This window comes from Tamandua tetradactyla, chromosome 1, assembly GCF_023851605.1.
Source record: "Tamandua tetradactyla isolate mTamTet1 chromosome 1, mTamTet1.pri, whole genome shotgun sequence".
Lineage (NCBI taxonomy): Eukaryota > Metazoa > Chordata > Mammalia > Pilosa > Myrmecophagidae > Tamandua > Tamandua tetradactyla.
This window is the reverse complement of record NC_135327.1, coordinates 181,742,062-181,766,572: the sequence shown is the minus strand read 5'-3', so window position 1 is coordinate 181,766,572 and position 24,511 is coordinate 181,742,062. Positions and strand designations below refer to the sequence as shown.

Genomic DNA, 24,511 nt, shown 5'->3' with positions numbered 1-24,511 from the left:
CATCAATTGAGATATGTGACTTTTTCTTTTCATTCTGTTACAGTAATGATGTATTACATTAATTGATTTTTTAATGTTAAATCACTCTTGCATACCTGGGATAAATCCCACTTCATCATGATGTATAATTCTTTTGATGTGCTGTTGGATTTGGTTTGCTTGGATTTTTGCATCTATATTCATAAGGGATATTGGACTATATTTTCTTTTCTTGTGATATCTTTATCTGATTTTGGTCTGAGAGTGATATTGGCCTCATAGAATTAGTTATGGACTGTTCTTTCTTCAATTTCTCAGAAGAATTTGGGCAGGATAGGTGTTAATTCCTCTTGGAATATTTGGTAAAATTCCCCGGTGAAGCCATCTCTTCCTGGGCTCTCCTGTGTTGGGAGAATTTTCATTATTGATTCAATCTCTTTACTAGCTTTTAGTTTGTTCAGATTTTCTCTTTCTTCTTGAGTCAATGTAGGTAGTTTATGTATTTCTAGGAATTTGCCCATTTCATCTAGGTTATCTCGTTTGTTACTGGACAGTTGTTCACTGAATCCTCTTATAGTCCTTTGTATTTGAATACGGTCAGTAATAATGTCCCCCTTTTCATTTCTGATTTTAGTTGTTTGTATTCTCTCTTTTTCTTTGTCCATCTAGCTAAAGGTTTGTGAATTTTATTATTGTTTTCAACGAACCAACTTTTAAAACACATTTTTTTAAATATAACAGCAAACACATTCTTAACATGTGATCATTCCATTCTACATATATAACCAGTAATTTACTGTATCATCACATAGTTGCATATTCATCATCGTGATCATTTCTTAGAACATTTGAATCAATTCAGAAAAGGAAATAAAAAGACAACAGAAAAAAATTCATACGTACCATACCCCTTACTCCTCCCTTTCATTGATCACTTGCATTTCAATCTACTAAATTTATTTTAACATTTGTTCCCCCATTATTTATTTTTATGCCGTATGTTTAACTCATCTGTTGATAAGGTAGGTAAAAGGAGCATCAGACACAAGGTTTTCACAATCACACAGTCACATTGTGAAAGCTCTATCATTATACAATCATCTTCAAGAAACATGGCTACTGGAACAAAGCTCTACATTTTCAGGCAGTTTCCTCCAGCCTCTCCATTACATCTTGACTAACAAGGTAGTATCTATTTAATGCATAAGAATAACCTCCAGGATAAACTCTCGACTCTGTTTGGAATCTCTCAGCCATTTGACACTTTATTTTGTCTCATTTTGCTCTTCCCCCTTTTGGTCAAGAAGGTTTTCTCAATCCCTTGATACTGAGTCCCAGCTCATTCTAGGATTTCTGTCCCATGTTGCCAGGAAGGTCCACACCCCTGGGAGTCATATCCCACATAGTCAGGGGGAGGGTGGTGAGTTCACCTGTTGTATTGTCTGGAGAGAGAGGCCACATCTGAGCAACTAAAGAGTTTCTCTTGGGGGTGACTCTTAGACCTAATTTTAAGTAAGCTTGACCTATCCTTTGTGGGGTTAAGTTTCATATGAACAAACCCCAAGATTGGAGACTCAGCCTATTGCTTTGGTTATCCCCACTGCTTGTGAGAATATCAAGAATTCTCCACTTGGGGAAGTTGAATTTTCCCCCGTCTCACCATTCCCCTAAGGGGACTTTGCAAATACTTTTTTACTCACTGTTCAGATCACTCTGGGATTTATTGGGGCATCACTCTGGACAAAATTCTGGACATCACTCTGGACAAAAAAATGCAGAAGTATCATTGTGTTCATTAAAGGGTATATGCTCAAAATGGCTCAGAAAGAAATGACCAGAGCCATCTAGAGCAATTAGTTTGAACGGATTTGGTATTGGTAAGAAGAGACTAGCAAAGCTTTCTGGTCTGGTAAGACGCACTCTACTTTTACAATTCTGTGAACTATTTGTGGAAAATTAAAGCTTCGTTAAAAACAAAATTTTGAGGCGGGATGGGGGTACTTTTAAACATTGTCTAAATATATTTAAAATGAAAGTGGTTGTGCTTTGACTTTCAGACTGAAACCAGTTTATCTGATGATTTCTTTATTGAAGACACTTCTGGTCTCTTAGATTTAAGAACTTCACCTGCAGCAAAACAAAATCTTTTGCCCTAATCAAGATTCCATGTACTTATGGTGTTCAGTTAAGCTGTCCACATAAGTTATATTGGAAACTGCACTAGTCAAATTATAAATTTTGTACCAAATAAACATTTTTTGCTTTAGTCTCACACACAAGTTAAAATATTAAAATATTAATTACCATCTATTTTCAACACCCTGCAGTAATGACATTCCTTTGTTCTTCCTCATGCAAAAACATTTTTAAATTTTTACATTTAGTCACTATCATTATACACTCTAGGCATTCCTAGATTATACCATCTCAATCTTCATCATCTAATTTTCTTTCTGAGTTCATTTGTGCCCCCAGCCCTCCTCCCTCTATCATTCTCACATTCAGCTTCATTCAGTGTCAAAAAACCAACTTTTGGTTTTGTTGATGCTCTACTGTTTTTTATTCTCTTTTATTTCATTGATTTATGCTCTAATCTTTGCTATTATATTGTTTATGATTGACTAGGTCACTCAGCTTTAAGCTAATTATAATGCATTAAGTACCTTGATTTTTAGTTATTTGTTGTAGTTAAGATGTAGTAGGCACTATACATTATACTACACATTTGCATTATAAGGGTACTTTCTGCCTTTTTTTTTTTTTTTTACCTCTTTTTGCCCTCCTGCATAGACTGTTCTGGAAAAACTGGAAGGGGAGTTACAAGAAGCCAACCAGAACCAGCAGGCTTTGAAGAAAAGTTTCCTAGAACTGACAGAGCTCAAACATCTGCTAAAGAAAACCCAGGACTTCTTTGAGGTCATTATTTGGGGACTGTTTATAAATAAGCCCTTTTCCTCAGTCTTGGTTTTCCATTTTGAAAACTGCCCGGTTTGGGATATGAAAAAAAATTGCTCGGTCTCTGTCCCGTGGCAAAGTCAATCATTGCTGAGGGGGAGAGTATTCCATGGGGAGAACATGTGCTGCTGGCAGTCCCTTCTCATGGGATTGCATGCAGAAGTATCATTGTGTTCATTAAAGAGTATATGCTCAAAATGGCTCAGAAAGAAATGACCAGAGCCATCTAGAGCAATTAGTTTGAACAGATTTGGTATTGGTAAGAAGAGACTAGCAAAGCTTTCCGGTCTGGTAAGAAGCACTCTACTTTTTCAGTTCTGTGAACTATTTGTGGAAAATTAAAGCTTCGTTAAAAACAAAATCTTGGAGGCGGGATGGGGGTACTTTTAAACATTGTCTAAATATATTTAAAATGAAAGTGGTTGTGCTTTGACTTTCAGACTGAAACCAGTTTATCTGATGATTTCTTTATTGAAGACACTTCTGGTCTCTTAGAATTAAGAACTTCACCTGCAGCAATGACTGGAAAGCTGGGGTTAGTAACTTGGTGCTCTCAAAACTACATGTAGGGTGGGCCACAGTGGCTCAGCAGGCAGAGTTCTCGCCTGCCATGCTGGAGACCCCGGTTCGATTCCTGGTGCCTGCCCATGCAAGAAAAAAAAAATTACATGTAGATGTGTCCCTGGTACTTAGCACAATGTCTGGCATAGGATAGATTTCCCTGAATGTTTGAGTAAATGATTGGATAAACACATAGTCCCTAAATTAGGGGCTATTTCATGTGAACATAATGCCTTTATGCAGTAATAAACCCAAGTATAACCTAATAGGCTATAGTGGAGATACAGTAGAGTTTTTCTTGTTAATGAGTTTACTAACACTTGTGAGCCTGAGGTAAGTGATATTTCATTGTTCCTATATGGGAAAGATGTGGGGATAATTGTTTAGGTGGGTTTTCTCAAGTTCTTCCTAACTTTGGCACAAGGCTTTATGGGATATATGTTTTTCCTTTATCTTTAAAATAGTGCTTTGATAATACAGTGCATTTGGCGTTTGAATTTTTAAGTGTAATTAATATTGGTGTTAAAAATGCAATTAAGTAATCTACAGTTAGCAATGATGCAACATGGTTATACCTTCAAAATATGTGTTGATTCAAAATAGTGGGATTTCATTCAATGTCCAAGTAAAATTGGTGAATTTAGAAGCATTTCTGAAGGTTGAGAGTTTGGGAATTCTTACTATTTCATTCCATAAATAAGTGTGAACCTGTTATGCTAGGCACTGGACATTGAATTTGAAATGGAAGGAAAAATCTTTGATCAGGTGTTAATATAGGATGAGTGTACATTTAAAATTATAGTACAATGAAAGTAACAATTTTAAGGCTAATATAAGAGGTTTGGATCAGAAGTTATCTAGGTAAGTGATGATGGCAAAAATTGAGGCATAGGGAAATGGAAGCCTGTGTTTCATTCTTAGTATACTATTTGTAAAAATGATTAGAAACCATTGCTGAACATTATGAACATTTGCTTCCTTTAGCCACAATACTATTGATCTATTCATTGCAAATAAGTGTGTAATACTATATTGGGGTGGGTACACTATCAAAAAGAAACATAAAGGTCAAAAGGGATGGTGTGGGGGAAATTTGGGGCCAAGATATAAGGTAGCCTTGTGGTGAACTGTCGGGAATCCTCTGTCCAAGTAGAGCGATGAGTGCTGTCAAATTCCTTGCTGTAAACCGAGTGAAGTGCTCCTTCATTTTCTGGTTACTCTTCTGCAAGTCCTATAGGGTTTTCTCTCTGTACCCCACTCCCTATCCCACAGTAATGTCTCCTCTTATGCCTGCCCAGGTTCACAGCTGGTGTGATAAACAGGGAGAGAATGGCCTCCTTTGAGAGGTTACTATGGCGAGTTTGCCGAGGAAACATCTACTTGAAGTTTAGTGAGATTGGCGTGGCCCTGGAGGATCCCGTCACGGTGGGTATCTCAAATTGCGGAAGACTTGCTCTTAAATATCTATAGCCCTCACCAGTGTGATTTTTGTCCTCCTCTCAAATGTTTAAATATTAAGTCACTCATTTTATGAAACTAATATCTATTCCTTTCTTTTTCCTTTTCCTTTTTTTTTTTTCTCAACATTTGTAAGGTCATTTCAAGGACTTATTCTTGCTAATACCTCATAATTTGTTCATTCTTCCAAATTCATTACTAGGTGGCAGCAGAGTCTTACTAACGGAACAAAAATAAGTGGTTTAGGTCAGTGCTTCTCAGGCTTTAATATGTGTGAGTCATCTTGGGAATCACATTAAAATGGAGATTCTGATTCAGTAGGCCTGAGATTCTGGGGTGGGACTTAAGGCTCTGCAGTTCTAACCAACTCCCAGATGCTGCTGATGCTACTAGTCAATGGACCACACACTTCTGAATTACAAGGACTTCACTGGAGTACCACGAATGTATTGTCCTAATTTCCTAGGGTTGTACTTCTGCGCCTTTCTCAGTTGTGTTTAAATCCAGTTACTCTTGTTTATGGTTGTGATTTTATAATTTTACTTGATAAACAGCTGTTTTCATCCACATTGACTGTCTGTAGGTTTCTTTTTTTAACTGTTTTTTATTGATATATGTTATTTATTCACATACCATGTAATCATCCTAAGTGTCCAATTAATGTTTCACAATGCTGTCATATAGCTGTACATTTATCATCACAACTGACATTTTTGAAATGTTTTTTCTTGTTAAATATAACATATATACAAAGAAAGAAAAGAAAAAGCAGTCATTTTCAAAGTACCCTTCAACCAGCAGTCACAGAACAGAATGTGATTACTATCAGAATTAGTCATGGCTTACCATTCTCAAATCTGTCACGGAACAGATTTCAGGTTCTTCCTCCCAGCTGGTCCAAAACTCTGGAGGCTAGAAGAAATTTTTTTTTCTCTTTTGTGAAAAATAACACATATACAAAAAAGCGATAAATTTCAAAGCACATTGCAGCAATTAGTTGTAGAACAGATTTCAGAGTTTGGTATGGGTTACATTTCCACAATTTTAGGTTTTTACTTCTAGCTGCTCTAAGATACTGGAGATTGAAAGAAATATCAATTTAATGGTTCAGAAATCATACTTGTTGGTTAGACCCTACTTTCTCTGTATAACTCCAACATCATCTTTGATCTTTCCCCCACTCTTTAGGGGTATTTGAGCTAATACCCATTATAACTTTTTCATGTTGGAAGGGGCTGTCAATAATATGGGATGGGGGATAAAACTAGTTGATGTTCTGGAGAGGCTGGCCCTTCTGCATTTCAGGATAAATCTGGTCTAGGGACCCATCTGGAGGTTGTAGTTTCTGGAAAATTACCCTAGTGCATGGAAACTTTGCAGCATCTAATATAATGCCATAGGTGTTCTTTAGGATTGGCAGGAATGGTTTTGCTTGGGGTTTCACAAGTTATGGTAGGTAGCAATGTCTAACTGAGGCTTGCATAAGAGTGACCTCCAGAGTAGTTACACTTCTTTTCCCTGTTTTGGTCAGTATGGAATTGTTGATCGCACAGTGCCAGGGCTGGGACTCATTCATGGGAGTCATCTCCGACGCTGCCAGGAAGACTTTCACCCCGATGTCATGTCCCACATAGTGGGGAGGGCGATTGTTTCGCTCGCAGAGTTGGGCTTAGAGAGAATCTAAGCCACATCTCAGCCACAAAAGAGGTCCTCTGGAAATAACTCTTAGGCATACCTTTCAGAAGGCTAAGCTTCTCTGCTACATACATAAGCTTCACAAGAGCAAGCCTCAAGATCAAGGGCTTCGCCTATTGATTTGGGTGTTTTACACAGTATCCAGGGTTTCCCTGCTGGTAAAGTTTAATAGTTCCGTATTGTTTCTCCCATTCTTCAAGGGGCTTTGCCAATACTTTTTGATTATGTGCTTTATACTCTGGGATGTATCCAGGCATTACATTAAACTGTACTGGATTAAAGGTTTTTGTTCTTATTCTGGGCTCCCTGTGTTTGCATTGTTTAAATGATCTATCCAGACAGGCTGAGTTAGATAATGTGCTACAGACAATTTAGGTTCTGGACAATATAAATCTTTCTTCCTTTGTTCTCAAACAGCAGATGAGGTTCTAAAATACAGACAGTGTCTTTCTTACTCCTGTATTCTGGATTACCTTAATCCCAATCTGATCATCTTTGTTCTTATGTCTAAATACCAGGTTTTATATATATATATGTTACATGTTATATATGTTACATATATATATAAACAGCCTCTCAAAATCCAGAGATAGCAGTTACCACTCCAGACTAAATGTGACTACTATCAGAGTTTATAATCTAGGCCCCTGTTTTCTTATACGCATTTTCTAAATGAGACCATAAAATATTTGCTTTTTTGTTTCTGGCTTATTTTGCCTCACCAGTTCCCAAAGGTTCATTCACAATGTTACATGCCTCATAACGTTATTCCTTTTCGTAGCAGCACACTATTTGATCGTATGTGTACACCATCATTTGGCAATCTACTTCTCAGTCATTGCATCCTTCAGCCACCTCCATTCATTAGGCATCATGTAGAATATCCAAAGTCAACATCCCATCAACACTCTCAATTTTAGATAATTTCACTATTTCCAAGAGAAAGATAGCCAATAAACATACCCTCACCAAATAAAAAATCTGAACCTCTCCTTAACCCTTGTCCTTCCCCCCATTGTTTATCCCTGGTGTTGCTGTGATACTGTTGATGTTTTCCTGTTAAACATAGCCCATAGCATGCAAAAGCGGTTTTCCCCCTATTCCTCAAATTTATACACTCTTTCTGCAAGTCATACCTTTGTAGTACTTCGTGCAAGACCTTATTTACATTTGTAGTGTTAATCAGTGGGACATATGGGTCTATACAACCCCTATCAATCATGTTCACCTTCAATATGATAATATTACTTATAGACTCATTAGTGAACTGCCTTTACTTCTATTTATTCCCTTACGTTTAAGTTCAATCTCATTAGCTAATTGTTCACCCATCTCTAGCTTCTGTGTATCTCTAGGTCCCCTGTATTCTGTATTATAAACCTCTGATTTTACCTTTACCATTGCATAAAAGTGGAATCATACAGTATCTATCCTTTTGTGTTTGGCTTATTTCACTCAGCATTATATCCCTGAGGCTCATCCTTCTCGTCATGAATCATTACTTTTTAAAAAATATTTCATTAATTATTTTAAATGTTGATATTGTATAATATAATATATATGCAAACTAAAGAAAAAAAAGAATAGTTTTCAAAGCACTCTTCAACTAGTAGTTACAGGACAGGTCCCAGAGTTTTTCATGGGCTACCATATCATCATCTCAGATTTTTCCTTCTAACTGCTGCAGGACATAGGCAGCTAGAAGGAAAAAATATTTTTTTTATCATCATAATCAATTTTTTCTTTCTTTTTTGTGAAAAATAACATATATGCAAAAAAGCGATAAATTTCAAAGCACATCACCACAATTAGTTGTAGAACAGATTTCAGAGTTTGGTATGGGTTACATTTTCACAATTTAGGTGTTTACTTCTTAGCTGCTCTAAGATACTGGAGACTGAAAGAAATATCAATATAATGATTCAGCAATCATATTCATTTGTTAAACCCTACCTTCTCTGTATAACTCCAATATCACCTTTGATCTTTCTTTTCCACTCTTTAGGGGTATTTGGGTTATGCCCATTCTAACTTATTCATGTTGGAAGGGGCTATCAGTACTATGAGAGTAGGGAGATGGAGCTAGTTGATGTTCTGGAGAGGCTGGGCCCTCTAGGTTTCAGGACTTACCTGGTCCAGGGGCACTTCTGGAGTTTGTAGGTTTCTGGAAAGTTACTCTAGTGCACGTATCCCTTGTGGAATCTTATATACTGCCCAAGATTTTCTTTAGGATTGGCTAGAATGGTCCTGGTTGGGGTTGACAGGTTATGATAGGTAGCAAGGTTTAACTGAAGCTTGCGTAAGAGCAACCCCCAGAGTAGCCTCTTGATTCTATTTGAACTCTCTCTGCCACTGATACTTTATTAGTTACACTTCTTTTCCCCCCTTTGGTCAGGATGGAATTGCTGATCCCGTGGTGCCAGGGGTGGACTCATCCCTGGGAGTCATCTCCCATGCAGCCAGGAAGACTATGAATCATCACTTTAAAAAAATATATTTTTATTGAGCAATATCCACACACATACAGTACAACCATATTATATAATCATGACTCATCACTTCTAGTAATCGTGCTTTGACATTTAGTAGCCATGGCAATAAAGAGAGAATATTTATAAAGTAGGCACCTGGAGAAAGATAACTTTAGCCTGGTGAGATTGAAGGTCTTTGAGCAGATGGATCCCTTCATTCTGAAGTCAGAATGGATCCCTGGTTTTGTTGGACTAGGGGATAAGATGGTCTAAGTGATTCACATAAGGATCAGAGGTGGACTCCATTGATGAGGGAAACTTTGGACTGCTGTAAAACAATCACCTCCAAAAATATAATCCTAAAACATCCCTACTTTACCCCCAATAAGCAGCTACTAAAGATATGATTCATTTTGATGTTATTTTCAATGGGAGGCTAATATTTCCATTGAACTGATGTGACATTATTTTTTACATGCTTTGTTTCCAACATTTCTTTAGAGTATGTACGGTACAAGGAACATCTTCATGAACATAGAGTTTTCTTTTCTTTTGAATTATTTCCATACTATGAATTCAGTGAAATAGGTCCCTGATGTATGGGTGTTTTCATGATATTTGATGTGTCCTCACAAATGACTTTTCAGTGAAGTTGTACCTGATTCCATTGTCCTGAGTGGTAAGGAAGTGCATTGGATTTCTTGCAACTGTTCCATCAATGAATTTTGTAATTTTACCCTTCCTCTCCAAGTTCAGTAGAAGTAAAATAGCACATCGCTTTCATCCACATTCTTTTACTTACAGTAAGAGTTGAATATTTTCATATATGTGTGAAATATATACTCCCCCTTTCTTAGGAATTGTCAAACTTGGACTTAAAAAACGATATTTAAAACACATTGTTATGGGCATACGGTGAGCAACTGTATGAAGGTAAGAGCGCATAAGGCCTTACCTTTGTTGAATATCAAATACCCAGTTGCCTCTGAAATGTAGATGGGTTAATTCCAGCGAGCTTTATCAACTTTTTAAAAGCATAGTTAAATTGCCTTTGATAATTGATTAATTTTGGTAACATCTACAAGATAATATTTCCCATTTTAACCACTCTCAACTATATGATTTAGAGATATTAATTGCATTCACAATATTGTCCTACCATAACCCACCTGTTAAAAGAATATGTTAGTTATTTTTACTTGAAGTTTCACAGTATCCTATTACTCCTTTTTGAATGTATTCTTGTCTTGTTTTTTTCGCACATCTCTTAAGTTAGGGCTTAGAGCTGAACACAAGGCCCTGCTGTATTCTAACTAGTGTGGCAAATAATAAGAAATATGGTGGACCACGGTGGCGCAGCAGGCAGAGTTCTCTCCTGCCATGCCGGAGACCCAGGTTCAATTACCAGTGCCTGCCCACACAAAAAAAAAAGAAAAGAAAAAAAGAAATAGTAAGACTGCCACTCTAAGGTTGCATTGATGTACTGAGGTCCCCAAAAGGCCCACCTCATTGGCAGTATCATCAGCTATCATTTTTTGAACTTAAAAGCAGGACTTAATATTTTCCCCTAGTCTAACAACAACAACAACAAATTTAAAATAATTTGTTCTGATTTTCCAGAAAGAAGAAATTAAAAAGAATATATTCATCATATTTTATCAAGGAGAGCAGCTCAGGCAGAAAGTCAAGAAGATCTGTGATGGGTAAGAGAGACTTTCATTGGAGATTTGGGTCAAAATTAGGAAGAGGTATGCAATGCAGAATATGCATTATTGGGGTTAATTTGATGTCAGTTAGAGTTTTAGAATATTAGAATAAGAAAATAAGAATTTTAGAATAACTCTCCCACAATTTGGCAATATAGTGCTGAGAGTGCAAACTGACTTTTAACAGCCATGGCAACAGAGAGAAGGGGGAATAAACACAATTTAAAGGTCACGAAAGTAGATATTTTAATCATTTTAGTTTATTTCCTCTCACGTCCTTTAACTGCTAAAGAGTAGGTGAACAGAATGGCTGAATTATTTTTGATATACAGAATCATCTTATATACCTTATATATGCCTTGTGGGCAGAGATTACCAAAGGACATTAATACATTAACAAAATCTGGGGGGAAGAAGAGACAAAATTTTATGGTTTGAACGAAGGTCATTCATACAGAACCGCAGTCTTCATTCAATAGCCCACCAGCGATGCACTGGAACTCTTAGGACTGGGGCTCATTTTCCGATTGCCTGGGAGGCAGTTATTGTTCTAGGGAAAGGAGGCCATCCAGCCAGTCAGCATAGGGTGACTGAGCAGAAAAGGGCTGGTACAGAACACTTGCAGTGATAACCACATGTGTCCGTTTGAATGTATCAAACACAGTTTCCGAGCCACCATCTACCCCTGCCCAGAGCCTGTGGCGGAGCGCAGAGAGATGTTGACCAGCATCAACGTGCGGCTGGAAGATTTAATCACCGTAAGTGAAGCCCTCTATCGGCCAGGGCTCGGGGCTCATCTGAGTTGGGCTCTGCCATTTCCATATAAATCCCTATGCGCAGGGCCCTTGCTAGAAGGCTGGCTGGAATTTTACTGCTCTTTCTTTGAGCTGTTGCTCCAGAAGGCTTAATAATTAGAAAACAGTGTTCAATAACCGTTGGTGACGATTCTGCATGTCAGTGCTGACCTGCTGGGCTTGGAATTTACCTCGGCATGAGGCAGCCTTTAGGAGCCCACCCTAATCTGATAAAAGAAAGCCTTGATTGCCCATTCCTGCCTAGGCTGCATCTATGAAGAAAAAAACCAACTAGCTAATTCAGTTGAATCCCCGTTTGAGTGATTCTTTTTCTACTGAATTGCCCAGTTTTTTTTTTTGAGCCAGCCAATTAATTCTGTAAAAACAGTAAGTCTAGTTCTTCCGTTTGCACGCACCCCAGATTTATATCTTTTTGTAAAGTCTGTAGCCATCCAGGGTGGTGCTTGACCCTTTTTATAATTAAAACTCTTTGATACCCAGCAGCTTTGAAAGTTATCACTGAAAGCAGCTGGGCCTAACTCAGATTGTTTGTTCTGGATCAGAGCTGTCCCAAGGAACTTTCTCTGGTGGTGGGAATGTTAATGACACTTGCGCTGTCCAATACAGTAATCCTGAGCCACGTGTGGCTATTGCGCACTTGAAACATGGCTAGTGCAACTGAAGAATTTTTAATTTTACTTAATTAACATTTAAGTAGTAACATGTGGTAGTGGCCAGCACAGTCCTAGATTCTCAGCTGTTGTTTGGAAAGTCAGAGTGAACGTGTCTGTGTTTCAAGATTCTCAGGCTGGCAGGCACTTTCATCTTCCCAGAAAATGTGTGTTTAATTTCTTAACTTAATCCTCTCTAGTCCCTTCTTGTCACTTGTCAAGAAAACTGTGTTTCCCTAGAGGACTCACCCTTGAAGACCTTTCCCCCAAATACCCCAGACTTGGTTTTATGAAAACTTCATGAGGAAATGGAAAAGGAATTATGTGTGCTTACGTTTAATATGACATGGATGGCCACAAGGACAGGTTACTCTATTGTACCTCCAGAACCATGAAAACTAATTCCATTAAGTAGATTGTCTGTAGGCCAAATCATCCATTCATTCCTTCATTAATTCATTTAGCATTTATTGGAGGGATTATGCCTTTAAACATTTTGGTCAGATATGAGGAATTGAGGAGTAAAGGAAAATAAAATCTTTGCCCAAGGGTTTTAATCTCTAGTTGAGGAGATAAACTAGCTTCTGAGAGTGAAATGCCAGGTGAGAGCTGCAGGCCAGAGGAGGGGCCCAGAGCAGGGTTAGCCACTGTGGCTGATGGACCTTCATTTTTTTAGCTGCATCGCCATACATCTCCACGAATGTTCCTTGTTTTCCTGAATGCTGCTTTTACCCCATCTCTGTAGGTGATAACGCAGACGGAGTCTCACCGCCAGTGCCTGTTGCAGGACGCGGCTGCCAACTGGCACACGTGGGCTGTCAAAGTGCAGAAGATGAAAGCCATTTACCACATCCTGAACATGTGCAACATTGATGTCACCCAGCAGTGCGTCATCGCCGAGATCTGGTTCCCGGTGGCAGACACAGGACGCATCAGGAGGGCATTAGAGCAAGGCGTGGTGAGTGGCAGGCAGAGCAAGGGAGGGGGAGCCCTGTCCAAGCCTCATCACCTTCTCTGTGGGACCTCCTGATTCCAGCTTAGGACGTCACAAGCCCTATTTCTTGATTGTCTCCACCTTTGCGTCTTCTGTTCTTAATCCAGTGCAGGAATGCATTGCAGGAACTCCTTTTTTTTTTTTTCAGTGTTTGACAAATATTCAGCGTTTCTTTAATCTTCAGTGAGTGTATCTAGAACACTTGTGCCAGCACCTCTGCTGGTCATGACTGTAGATGTCACGGTAAAAGGCACCATCCCTTTCTTCATGGGAGTTATAGTCTAGCCAAGAAGACAAATAACCAAGCACCTGTAGTAATGGTAAAATATATGGATTGCTCACTCTGTGCCAGCAAGTGTTCTCTGCACATTATGTGCCTTATTTTATTTGCTGTTCCCAACTCTCGTCATTCATCTCTTAGACATTTACTGTGTTCCAGGAACTGACCTGGAACTACCTGAAAGCCAAGGCCCTGCCGGATAGACTTTATGGACAGGAAGCATGTTCATAACTAATGTGATTTCAGGCAGTGGTGAGTAATGGGAAGGAAATAGAGTAGGGAATGGTAAGAGATGGTGTTTTAGTTTGTTAAGGCTGCTAGAATGCAATATACCAGAAAGGGAATGGCTTTTATAAAAGGGGTTTATTAAGTTACAGGTTTACAGTTTTCAGGCCTTAAAAATGTCCAAACTAAGGCAATCATAGAAAGATACCTAAGAAAAGTCAATGTCTGTCACATGGGAAGGCACATGGCTGGCATCTGTTGGTCCTTGTTTCTGATTCCGTTTCTTCCAGCTTCTAATTCCAGTGGCTTCCTCTCTAAGTATCTGTGTGTCCTGACTTAGCTGCTCCAGCTCAAAACTCTGGGTTTCATCTCTTAGCTTAGCATCTCATGGAAAGGCACATGGTAAGGTCTGCTGGGTTCTGGTTCCTGTCTAGCTTCTGTTGGCTCTCTCAGCTCCTGGCATCTCCTGGGGCTTCTGCATTTTCAAACATCTGCATATAAGCTTTCTTCTAAATGTTTCCCTGTGTTGGCTTTTTTAAGGACTCCAGTAAACTAATCAAGACCCACCTTGAATGGGCGGAGTCACATCTCCATCTAATCTCCATGGAAGCAATCTAATTAAGAGGTTACACCCACAATTGGGTGTGTCACATCTTCATGGAAACAACCTAATCAAAAGGACTCACCCTACAATATTGAACCAGGATTAGAAGAACAAGGCTTTTCTGGGGTACATAATGGTTTCAAACCAACACAGATGGGGTGGGGAGAAGAGGGAGCTATTACTGAAGCAGGCTGCTCTGAGAAGACTCCCTGGATTCCACAAGGGAGGTCCATGGGGAGATGTGGGGAGGAGCTTTCAGGCTGAGGGATCAGAAGGTAAGGGCCTTGAGGTGGGAATGGACTAGGAGGTAGGAGCTCACTTTACCCTCTTTGTATAGATGAGGAAACTGGGGCACAGTGAATAGAAACCCTATAATCATGCCCCAGAGCCAGGAGGCAGGATCTGAATTCACAACTGTTCACCTTAACTCTCAAGTCTACAGTGTCCCCACATCACAGTCTAATAAGTGCCCAAATGGGCCACTTGAAAGGAGCATTTGACCCAAACTTGGAAGGGCAGAGGTGCTTCCTGGAAGAAGGTACCTGTGAGTTAAACCCTGGAAGAAGTAAGCAGGTGAAGGGAGGTGGGGAAGTACCATGCAAGTCCACGACTGAAGGCCAGGGGTTGGAGAGAGAGCATGCAAATCCGAAGAAACCCCAAGAAGGAGAGAGGCTGTGGGGAAGACTATGAAGGACTTTATAGCAGTATAAGAAATCTGATTTTATTCCCATACATTAGAGTGACATGATCCAGTTTACATTTTAGGAACATTTCACTGCAGTGTGGAGAAAACTGTCGGGCCTGTAGGGAGGTGCTCTTAATGCAGGGGGTTGAACTGAATTGAATTGAATGCCATCCTATTAATTCTAAAAGGGCTGAACTTTCTGCAAGGTTACTTCAAGGATCACCAGGATCTTAGGACAATTTTTACAGTTTCATTAGTTCTCTGAAGTAAAAAGGAACAGAAGTGCCTATGGAGGTAGGAGATGAGGAGGAGGGTGGAGGGCTGCTGACTGTGGGAAGGAGAGATTAGTGGGATTGGTATGATCATTATCATCATCAACAATAGGCAGAAGATAATATCTAGTTTATGTCAGATATTATGTCAGCTGCTGGGGACATGAAAAAAAAAAAGGAAACCACAATCTTTGCCCCTAAGTTTGTCATATTCGCACACATGAAACATATATAACAATATAATACAAAACTCCTCCATTTGCTAGCTTTGTAAATTTGGGATTATTTGACCTTTCTGTGCCTTGGTTTTCTGTAAAATAGGGGTTGTGGTGATATCTACCTCATGGGGTCGTTGGGAGAATTGAAGCCTGTAAAAGGCTGAGAGCTGTGAGCACTCATTCAGTTGGTGTTAAGTCTCACTGAGAGTGCCGATGGTAAGTGCCCTTGGAGATTGGAGTGGCCAGAGGCTCCTGGGGGACAAGAAATTAAAATTTGGGTAAATGAAAAACAGAAGTGGTTAGCATTCCTCTTTTGGAGAAAGGTTTAAAAACAAAGGTGAAGGAGCAGGGATGTTTAAAATGTGTTTAAGTCTGTCTGGCAGGTTTCTGTAGGGAAGTAGTCGGGGTGATGAGGGCATGAATGGAGGATTACGTCCCCATTGTGAAGAAGTCTTGATTACAAAACCGGGGAGTTTCAATTTTCATCCTTTAGGCAATAGGAAGCTTTTGAAGATTTTTGAGCAGGAGAGTAACATGAATAATGTTTTTTTGGTTTGTTTTCTTTTGTTAAAAGAAGGATTAAATTGTCTGCACTGTAAGACAAATGGAAGGAAAAGAGACTGGAGGCACATGGTAAGGTTTGGGTTTGGGCCCAGGATAGGGGCTATGGGAATGGAGAAAAGAGGAATTCAGAAGGGAGAACAAACAAGATTTGGTGATTGATTGATTAATTGGTAGATTGATTGAATCTGTCACAGGAGAAGGGACAAATCAGATGATTACAAAGTTTCAGGAAATCTGGAAGTATGGAGGCTGTGCTTAAAGAAACAGGGAAGTGGGGTTGCGAGAGTAGTTCAGTGGTAGAATTCTTGCCTGCCGTGTGAAGACCTGGGTTCGATTCCCAGCCTGTGTTCTTCCAAAAAAAAAAAAAATTAAATAAGTGGTGCTGCAGTAACAGGATAGTCACATGGAAAAATAATGAAATGCGACCCCCACCATATAACATACAAAAAAAGAAACAGGGAGGCGGGCCATGGTGTCTCAGCAGGCAGATTTCTCGCCTGCCATGCCAGAGACCTGTGTTCAATTCCCGTTACCTGCCCATGCGTAAAAAAGAAACAGGGAAGTCAAAAGAGGACCTGGCTTTGGGGAAATCACATGTTTACTTTCAGGCCCCTGGATTTTGTGAGGTTGCTGAAACATTGGAGTTTGAAAACCTAAGAAGGCAGTTAGAAAAAAATGGAAGTTTGGGGGAGGGTTAGGGCCATTTGGAAATAGGGATGAAATCAAGAAAGTGGAAGGAAAAAGTAGAAAGAGAAAAATAGAGAGTGTAGGATTGAGATATAACAAATGCATTTGATGGAGTGGAGAGTGGAAATTGCCAGAGAATCTGGAGGAACACTGTATGCTTGACAGACCTCCCGTAAGATAAGTTAAGTAAATAGTAGGCAGGTATTAACTTTTACAGATAAGATCATGAATATCAGAGAGGTCAAGAGATTGTTTCACGTTCACTCAGCAGGGGACAGCGGGAGCTGGGGCTGAGACGTGTGTGCTGATCCCCAGCCCAAGGCTCGCTTCCTTACGTTTCTGTTACATGTTCATTTTACAGGAACGAAGTGGCTCCTCCATGGTCCCCATCATGAACAAAGTGCAGTCTAAAACGGCTCCTCCCACATTTAACAGAACCAATAAATTCACAGCTGGCTTCCAGAATATTGTAGATGCTTATGGTGTAGGCAGTTACCGGGAAATAAACCCAGGTAAAAGGAGATAAATCCAGGTAAAAGGATCCAATATGTTGCACGACTGGGCAGCTCAAAAAGTGAAACTTGGTTAAGATTTATCCCATGAGGTGACCTAAGAGGTGAATTAGTGAAAACTGTGTTAGTCCTAAATCTTATTTGTTTTCCTAATACCCTATATATTGTCTTCTGTAAATATTGATTGGTGAAAGACTTGTCAATATTTCAGCTCTTCTCCCTTAAAATGTAGTCTCATCAGGCAGCTGACTTTAGCTCTTGTTTCCTTTGTCAGTCTATTGGGAGCCATCTCCACACATCTTTACAGTCCTATAGTTAATGTGTGAGAGAGATGGAGCACCCAGAACTTTGGGTTTTTAGTGGCTTTTAATCATGAGACCTCAGAAGCCTGATTTATGAAAGAAGGGGTTGACCAGATGCCCATTAGCCAAAGTATGCCATGTGTGCCCTTCTCTGGTTTCAGCCCTATTCTAAGTTGTGACCTAAAATACGGTTATTCCCTAGGTTGAAAATGTCCATGAAAACTGTTATGCAGTGAATGGTAGAGAAACTGCTAAAAGATTGTGATGGAAAAAGTGTAGGTAGTACTTAGCAATACCTGGTTTTGCATCCCTCATAGTTTGTGATCTTGGGCATGCCATGTAATCTCTCCAAGACTAGGTTATCTCATCTGTAAAGTGGGGGATAATACCTACTCATTAATGAGCTAATGTATGTGGAATCTAGACAAGTTGGTGGGGATAGTGAAGCTAGATAAAATCAGAAAGACAGAAGAGAACCAGTCTGGAGATTGTGGAGCAGTGATAGAAAAATCTTGGGTTGGGGCCACAAAGGGCATTAGGAAAACACAATGTTGTGGACCTTACCTCCACAGCTCCCTACACCATTATTACTTTCCCTTTCCTGTTTGCTGTGATGTTTGGAGACTGTGGTCATGGAACGGTGATGCTACTGGCTGCCCTTTGGATGGTCCTTAATGAGAGACGTTTGCTTTCCCAGAAGTCAAACAATGAGGTGGGCGTCCATCAACTGTCTTGTCTCATTTCGTTGAAGTTATGAATAGAATATTTAAAATGCAGATCTTGAAAAGATTTTTAAAATATGGATTTTGTTTTCATCAAGAAAACACCTTTTTAATGAAAAATAACAGAAAGATAGAAAATTTAAATTGAGGCAAAATTAAACATAAAATTCCTGGCCCAGGTTAATCCCTTTGGATGTTTTGGTGCAGTTCCTTTTAGCGTTTTTTTTTTTTATATGACAATGCTCTTTTCCTTTTTTCCAGCACTGATTTTTTTTTTATAAAAGCAATACATATTCATTGCAAAATTAGGAAAATGTAACAATGTAACCACTGAGAAAAAAATCATTAACATATTGTGAACTTTTCCAAAGTTTTTTTTCTGTGCCCATATACAAATATGTAATTTTAAAAACTTGGGCATATTAGTTTGTAGTTCACTTTTTTTCTCACTTAAAATAGTATAAATATTTCTCTGTTTCAGAGGACTTCTCCCTTGGACTGTGTTCTTGTAAAAACTTGAGAAATCCTGAATATTGTGTCCTTACTTTTGCACATTTAAGTTTCTCTGCCTTCCCAGATCTCCTTCACAGAGTGTTGTCAAGGTTGAGACTACTCAAGAGACTGCATTGTTTCAAAGTTAATCAGTAAAAAGTCACTTTATGCTCTGTGTAATACATTTTACAAAATGGAAACATGCCTTTAGCTATATTCTGAATTTTAAGAGCATCTGCAATCTTATATTACAGATTGAATTAGAGCAAGTTCAGTGATGTCATAGTGAGTTAATAACCAAGTTTAGTGAGCAAAGTCAATCTCTGACCAACATAGTTTTCCGAAATGAGCATTTCAACAGGTATAGTTTCCTATAAAACACTGAAAGCCTCAGAAGGTGTTGTTGGCAGTCCTTGGAATGATTGATGCACATCACTGAGGATTGCAGGAGAGGGCCTTGCTCATCTTAGGAAACTTACTTAGAGACTTGACTTTATACCATAAGACCTAAAATGAGTATAGATTTGACTTGCCATAAAATTTAACAGCTGTATGAGGTCAGCTCAGTGCTTGTCTTCTGGGAGTTCCAGAATCAATACCTGTCCATTTTCAGATCCCATCTTTAGCTGTTGAGGCCTTAGCTTCTGTTTCAGTTACATTTTCTAACCAATATTGAATTAAAGTATATGAGGCTTATACATTTTTGTTTCCACGATAACAAGTACCACTTAGGACGTTTCTGATCCACTTATATAAGTGCGAGAAAATCATGATGCATATGTCCCTTTTATTTGGATTGCTTTGATGTCTGCCTCACTCGCATGGCCCCTGTGTGGGGAACCTATGTGCCTTCTTGTGTCTATGTGAGTGCTGCTGGAGACATCTCTATAGCAGAGATGCCTCTGGAGTCTGGCTCAGGGCCCACTGATAATCATCCTCTGTCTCTCTGAGGCCAGATTTGGAACACCTTCTTCCATGGTCGTTATCTGATCCTACTTATGGGCATCTTCTCCATCTACACGGGCTTGATCTACAACGACTGCTTCTCCAAGTCCCTCAACATCTTTGGCTCTTCTTGGAGTGTTCGACCCATGTTCAGAAATGGCACATGGAGGTAAGTTTTGAACACATGGGTCACTCCCTGGCCTTCCAAATAGCCTCAGTGACTGCTTTCAGGGTTGGAGGAGTCTATGGTACCTGGCTCTGCTGAGAGGCATGTTCACAAATTCTACAAATAATTCAGTTTTATCTACTGAGTACAGGACCTTGTGAAACTTCTTAGTAACTATGCCAATAACTAGAAGACACAGAAATTTTAAAATTTCAGATCAACTAAATATATACTGTGGAATGCATACCATATACCAGATTCTATTGGGAAAACAAGTGGCAGAGCAGGTATAAACTGGATGTCATAGCAGGAATCCCAGAATCAAGGCTTCATGGAAAAAAAGGTGGCATTTGAAACATACCATGCTTGCACAGGGAAATGGAAGTAGGATGAAATTGTACAATCCAGGCACTTAGGTCAGAAAGCTTTGCTTAAGAAAGGCTGATGCAGAAATTTTACTGTATAGATTCTTGATTTCCATTTTTTCAGTCCATAGACTCCACATAAGGCATTTTCTTTGGCTGCTCAGAGCATCTTGATTTCAGATTTTAAAGTAAAGGGAAAGGACACGGTTCATTGCAGCAGACTGGCTCCCTGTATTTGTCTTGTGGGAGGTTGAATGAGAAAGGCAGGGCAGTAGGGTAGGGACAACGGGAGAGGAGACGTAGCTGCAGAAAAAGACAGACTTGGAAGCCCTTCAGATCCCCACAAACCCACACGTGCCTTATGTAGTCCACAATTTGAGAATCTTCTGCATTAAAAAGCCATTTTTTAAAATGAGAAAGCATCCTAATGGGGTGCTAGTTGGACTCAATCAGACCCTAGTAAGAATTATTTTATTCACTTAATCAGACTAGTAGTTGCCAAGAATGGGGACTTTTGTGGGGAGGGAGAAAGACTTGAATATGAGAGATAGATCAGTTGGATCTGTTAGGAGAGAACAGAAGGGCACTGGAGAATTGGGGAATGTGAGGTGAACGATTTATAAATTTTGACAACCTTGTAATCTTCAGGGATCTTAGGCTATGTGTATCACACACCTGAGATTACCACAATAGCTTTAGGGCCAAGTTGCAAAGCCTACAAATTATAGGTGACAATTCTTCTCTGGTCTGCCCCATTTCTTCTGGTCTTAAGGTTTCTCTGTCTCATTCTGACCCTTCCAGCTGAAAGTATGAGAAAAAGGACAGAAAGAAAGAGAGGACAGAGATGTGTAAACCTATTGGCAACCTCCCTTCCCATCTCACTGCTCCCAGCCTGGTTGAATTCTAAATTCTCTATTTAAGGTACTTCATTTAACCTGCTCACCCAAATCTGAAATAAAAAAACATAAATGAGAGAGGATGAACAAATAACCAATCACATCAAAGCGTTCTTCGGTTAGGAGAGATTCAGGCCAATTTTCCTTTATCCTTTCCCAAGTACATTGTTAGGATTTGATGCCGAATATGTGTTTGAAGGCTCAGGAAGGCTCTGTGGGACTGTGGAGATTTTTAGTGTAAGTGGTAGATTGTGGGGGTCTTATGCTTTTAATGCTTTCCCTTTTAGTTTCTCTGCTAGGCTCAAATTCCCTGAAATAAGGTACGGGGATGATAAGGATTAAGACATATTTTCAGAATTGCACGTGGTTGCATCTGCTAGGTTTCAGTTTTAGTTTTGTTTTTGCTTTACAATTGGTATTCCAAAGAGAGGCCTAGAAGAACAAACGGTCATAATTTGAAAGGCAACTTACTTAGTTCAGCTTTTCAGATTTAAACTCATAGACATAGAAATAAGCTTTGGAACATGCAGAAAATCAGCATAACTTCACCAAACTACCCACATGAAATTTCATGTACTCTGGAGTGTGATTTCAAAAGATTCAAGTGAACTGACTGGTTGTCACTCTGCAAACACAGGTAGGAAAGCTCTTCTCCTGCGCATGCGCGTTACCTCTTCCTCACGTCGAGGTTCTTCAGTGACACTAGAGTCTGGACCTGAGAGACATTCAGGCATGTCTTCATGCATAGATAGTATAAAGCAGAACTTCATCATTAGTGATGTAAAAGAAAGCTGCAGACATAGATTGGAGCTGCAAGGACGCTGTAAATTGATCTTACCAGTCACATCTTCGGTCTTGGGCCTGCTTTCCTTGTCAACATCCTTCAGCCAAAGACTAACAGAAACATGACTTTTGACACCCAAAGTTGGGTTTATTGACTCAGTGAAAGAGATCACATGTTATTGGGAACTATGAGACATCGCCACAAGGACTTGGAGAACAGGGGCTGTGTTAGTGATTTGGGGGAAGGTTTAAGACAGTCTAGGAAGTAGGGTTAATTCTATGACTGGTCAACTTAATGTTTATCTAGGAAAGAAGACCTGAGTAAGGCTGACATTAGGATCAGCTGAAAAAAAAAAATCAGTCAAATAGAGAGACATTGGTTCCCTTTTATGGTTTAGACAGTATTCTTATTTTTGCCAGTATTCAGATGTGATTATGGAATGGCCTTGTTTTTATCTTAAATCATCACAGTTGCAGGTTGGCCTTATCATATGTTGATGTTCTGTGAAATTGTTTATATTCAACAGGAGACGCCATGACTAAACCATGGATGCCAGGCCAGTTCCTGGCTACTGAGGCTTGCTTTTCTTTTTGTTAACACATAAACACACCCCTGCTAATTAAATCCACCCATATGTACTGAGGCATGCCATTTAGATAGGAGTCTGTGTCTGGGGTGTTTATAGGGCCTGGACAGCATTACCAGGCTTCCTAATTCTCCCAGCTGCTACATAATACCCTCTAGTTCCTCACTGCAGAAGGGAGGGAGTGTATTTCTGGGCAACCTGCTGAACTTGTCAGCTCTTGTTCATCATTTCAAATAACGCTTCTGATTTGTGGGCCTTTCCACAGATGTGTGTTCTTTTAGAACAACAACAACAAAAAAACACTAATGTTCTCTATAGGGCTTGCAGAGACAGAAAATAAATTCTTTCCCATTGAAAATCATGCTTCTAGGGGAGAATGGGACACATTTAAAAACTTCAATGGGCCTAAATGTTTTAGAGCTAAGTTTCACAGAGGTCAGGATCTATTTATCTTCTCAGGATCAAATCTAAGTGCTTTTGTCCTATATGTGCCCTTCATCCCTGCCATCTACCTCTTTTCAAATGTATTATCATTGTTGATTGTCTTTATTATACTTCATCAGACTGAAAGCTCTTTGGACACTCAGATTGTGAACTCCCTGGGGAGTCAGATGGTAATTTCTGTAGCCTCAATTCCTAGCACAATACTTGGTAGATACTCAGCATCTGTTCATGCAATAATTGAATATGCCAAATCAAAGAGTTACAGAGTTTCAACATTTAAGCTTACAAGTTCATGATTATTGTGTATGAACTGTAGTATTTCTTCTGGCCTCTGACTGATCATGGTTTTGTGGGTTTTTTTCTCCTTTTTTCCCTCTGCAGTACACATGTAATGGAAAGAAGTCCATATTTACAGCTGGACCCAGCTATTCCAGGAGTATACTCTGGAAATCCATATCCATTTGGGATTGACCCGGTAATAATGTCTTTTGGGTTAAAAATTTATTATGTAAAATGTCTCGTTAAAGAGCTCTCTGGGTAGGAAAAAAGAAAGTGCTAGAACCTATCAAATCAACAAACTTAGGTTGAAGTATAATAACATATATGACAGTTTTGGGACATACAGAGCTGGATTTCGAATAAAGGTCTCATCTGCTGCCTCTACCCATATCCTGGATCATTTTCCATGCAGTTTCCCAAACAACTGCCTCATTCTCTCTCAGTTATACCCCTGGTGGTTAATAATTGCTTCTTTAAAAAGATTACATGCTTCCTTTTATTTGTTTGTTTTTTGTGTTTGTAGGATTCTATCTATGCCATTTCCCTTGGGAATTTTTGTTAGTTTCTACTCATTAAGGAGTTTCATCTTTAATGTATCTATCTCGAGGGCGCATGGGTAATTTAGTAGTAGAATTCTCCCCTGCCATGCAGGAGACCCAGGCTTGATTCCCAACCCATGCACTACCAAAAAAAAAAATTATATGTCTATCTCAGTCAACTAGATTTCAGCCAGGGAAAACAAAGGTGAATTCTTGCATAGCCTTTAGATGCAAAAGAGTTTAGAGCAGACACACATACACCATTCATGTAAACTATGCATACACTTGGCCAGCGCACATTGCCACCAGGTGGCAGTCTTGTGCTCCAAATGCGTGGTCTAGCCCTCAAATGGACAAATGCTGTCCATAAATATTTTTTCTAAGCTCTCTTTGTGGGAGAGAACCTGATACTTCAATTTTTAGTTGCTTTCAGCTGAAAGTAAACAGTTCTGGCTCTAAAATTTTCCAGCCTCTCCCATCTTGTGGGTCTTCTCTCCTTCAGTTTTCCAGGGTCCTCCCACGTCTTGCCTGCCTCCTCTCCCTTCTGTTGCCCAGGAATTGTTTATACTGCCACCCAGGGGGCATTTGCGGGCTAAGCTTTATCAAAAGATGCAATGTCCTTGAAAGCTGGATTGCAAGCTGCAAAGTGTAAAAACAAAT

At 39.4% G+C, this 24,511-nt stretch overlaps 1 protein-coding gene across 1 annotated transcript in view; it reads left to right on the top strand.

Annotated features, from left to right (window-relative positions):
• The window catches only part of ATP6V0A4 (ATPase H+ transporting V0 subunit a4), an 87,095-nt gene that overhangs the window by 14,249 nt on the left and 48,335 nt on the right, over positions 1–24,511 (top strand). Inside the window, exons 5-14 of the mRNA XM_077164384.1 lie at positions 2,770–2,895; positions 3,375–3,469; positions 4,794–4,920; positions 10,740–10,822; positions 11,490–11,583; positions 13,036–13,248; positions 17,181–17,331; positions 18,206–18,345; positions 19,804–19,961; positions 23,415–23,508. Of these exons, the coding sequence (XP_077020499.1) occupies positions 2,770–2,895; positions 3,375–3,469; positions 4,794–4,920; positions 10,740–10,822; positions 11,490–11,583; positions 13,036–13,248; positions 17,181–17,331; positions 18,206–18,345; positions 19,804–19,961; positions 23,415–23,508 (1,281 nt within the window). The remainder of the gene's footprint in view (positions 1–2,769; positions 2,896–3,374; positions 3,470–4,793; positions 4,921–10,739; positions 10,823–11,489; positions 11,584–13,035; positions 13,249–17,180; positions 17,332–18,205; positions 18,346–19,803; positions 19,962–23,414; positions 23,509–24,511) is intronic.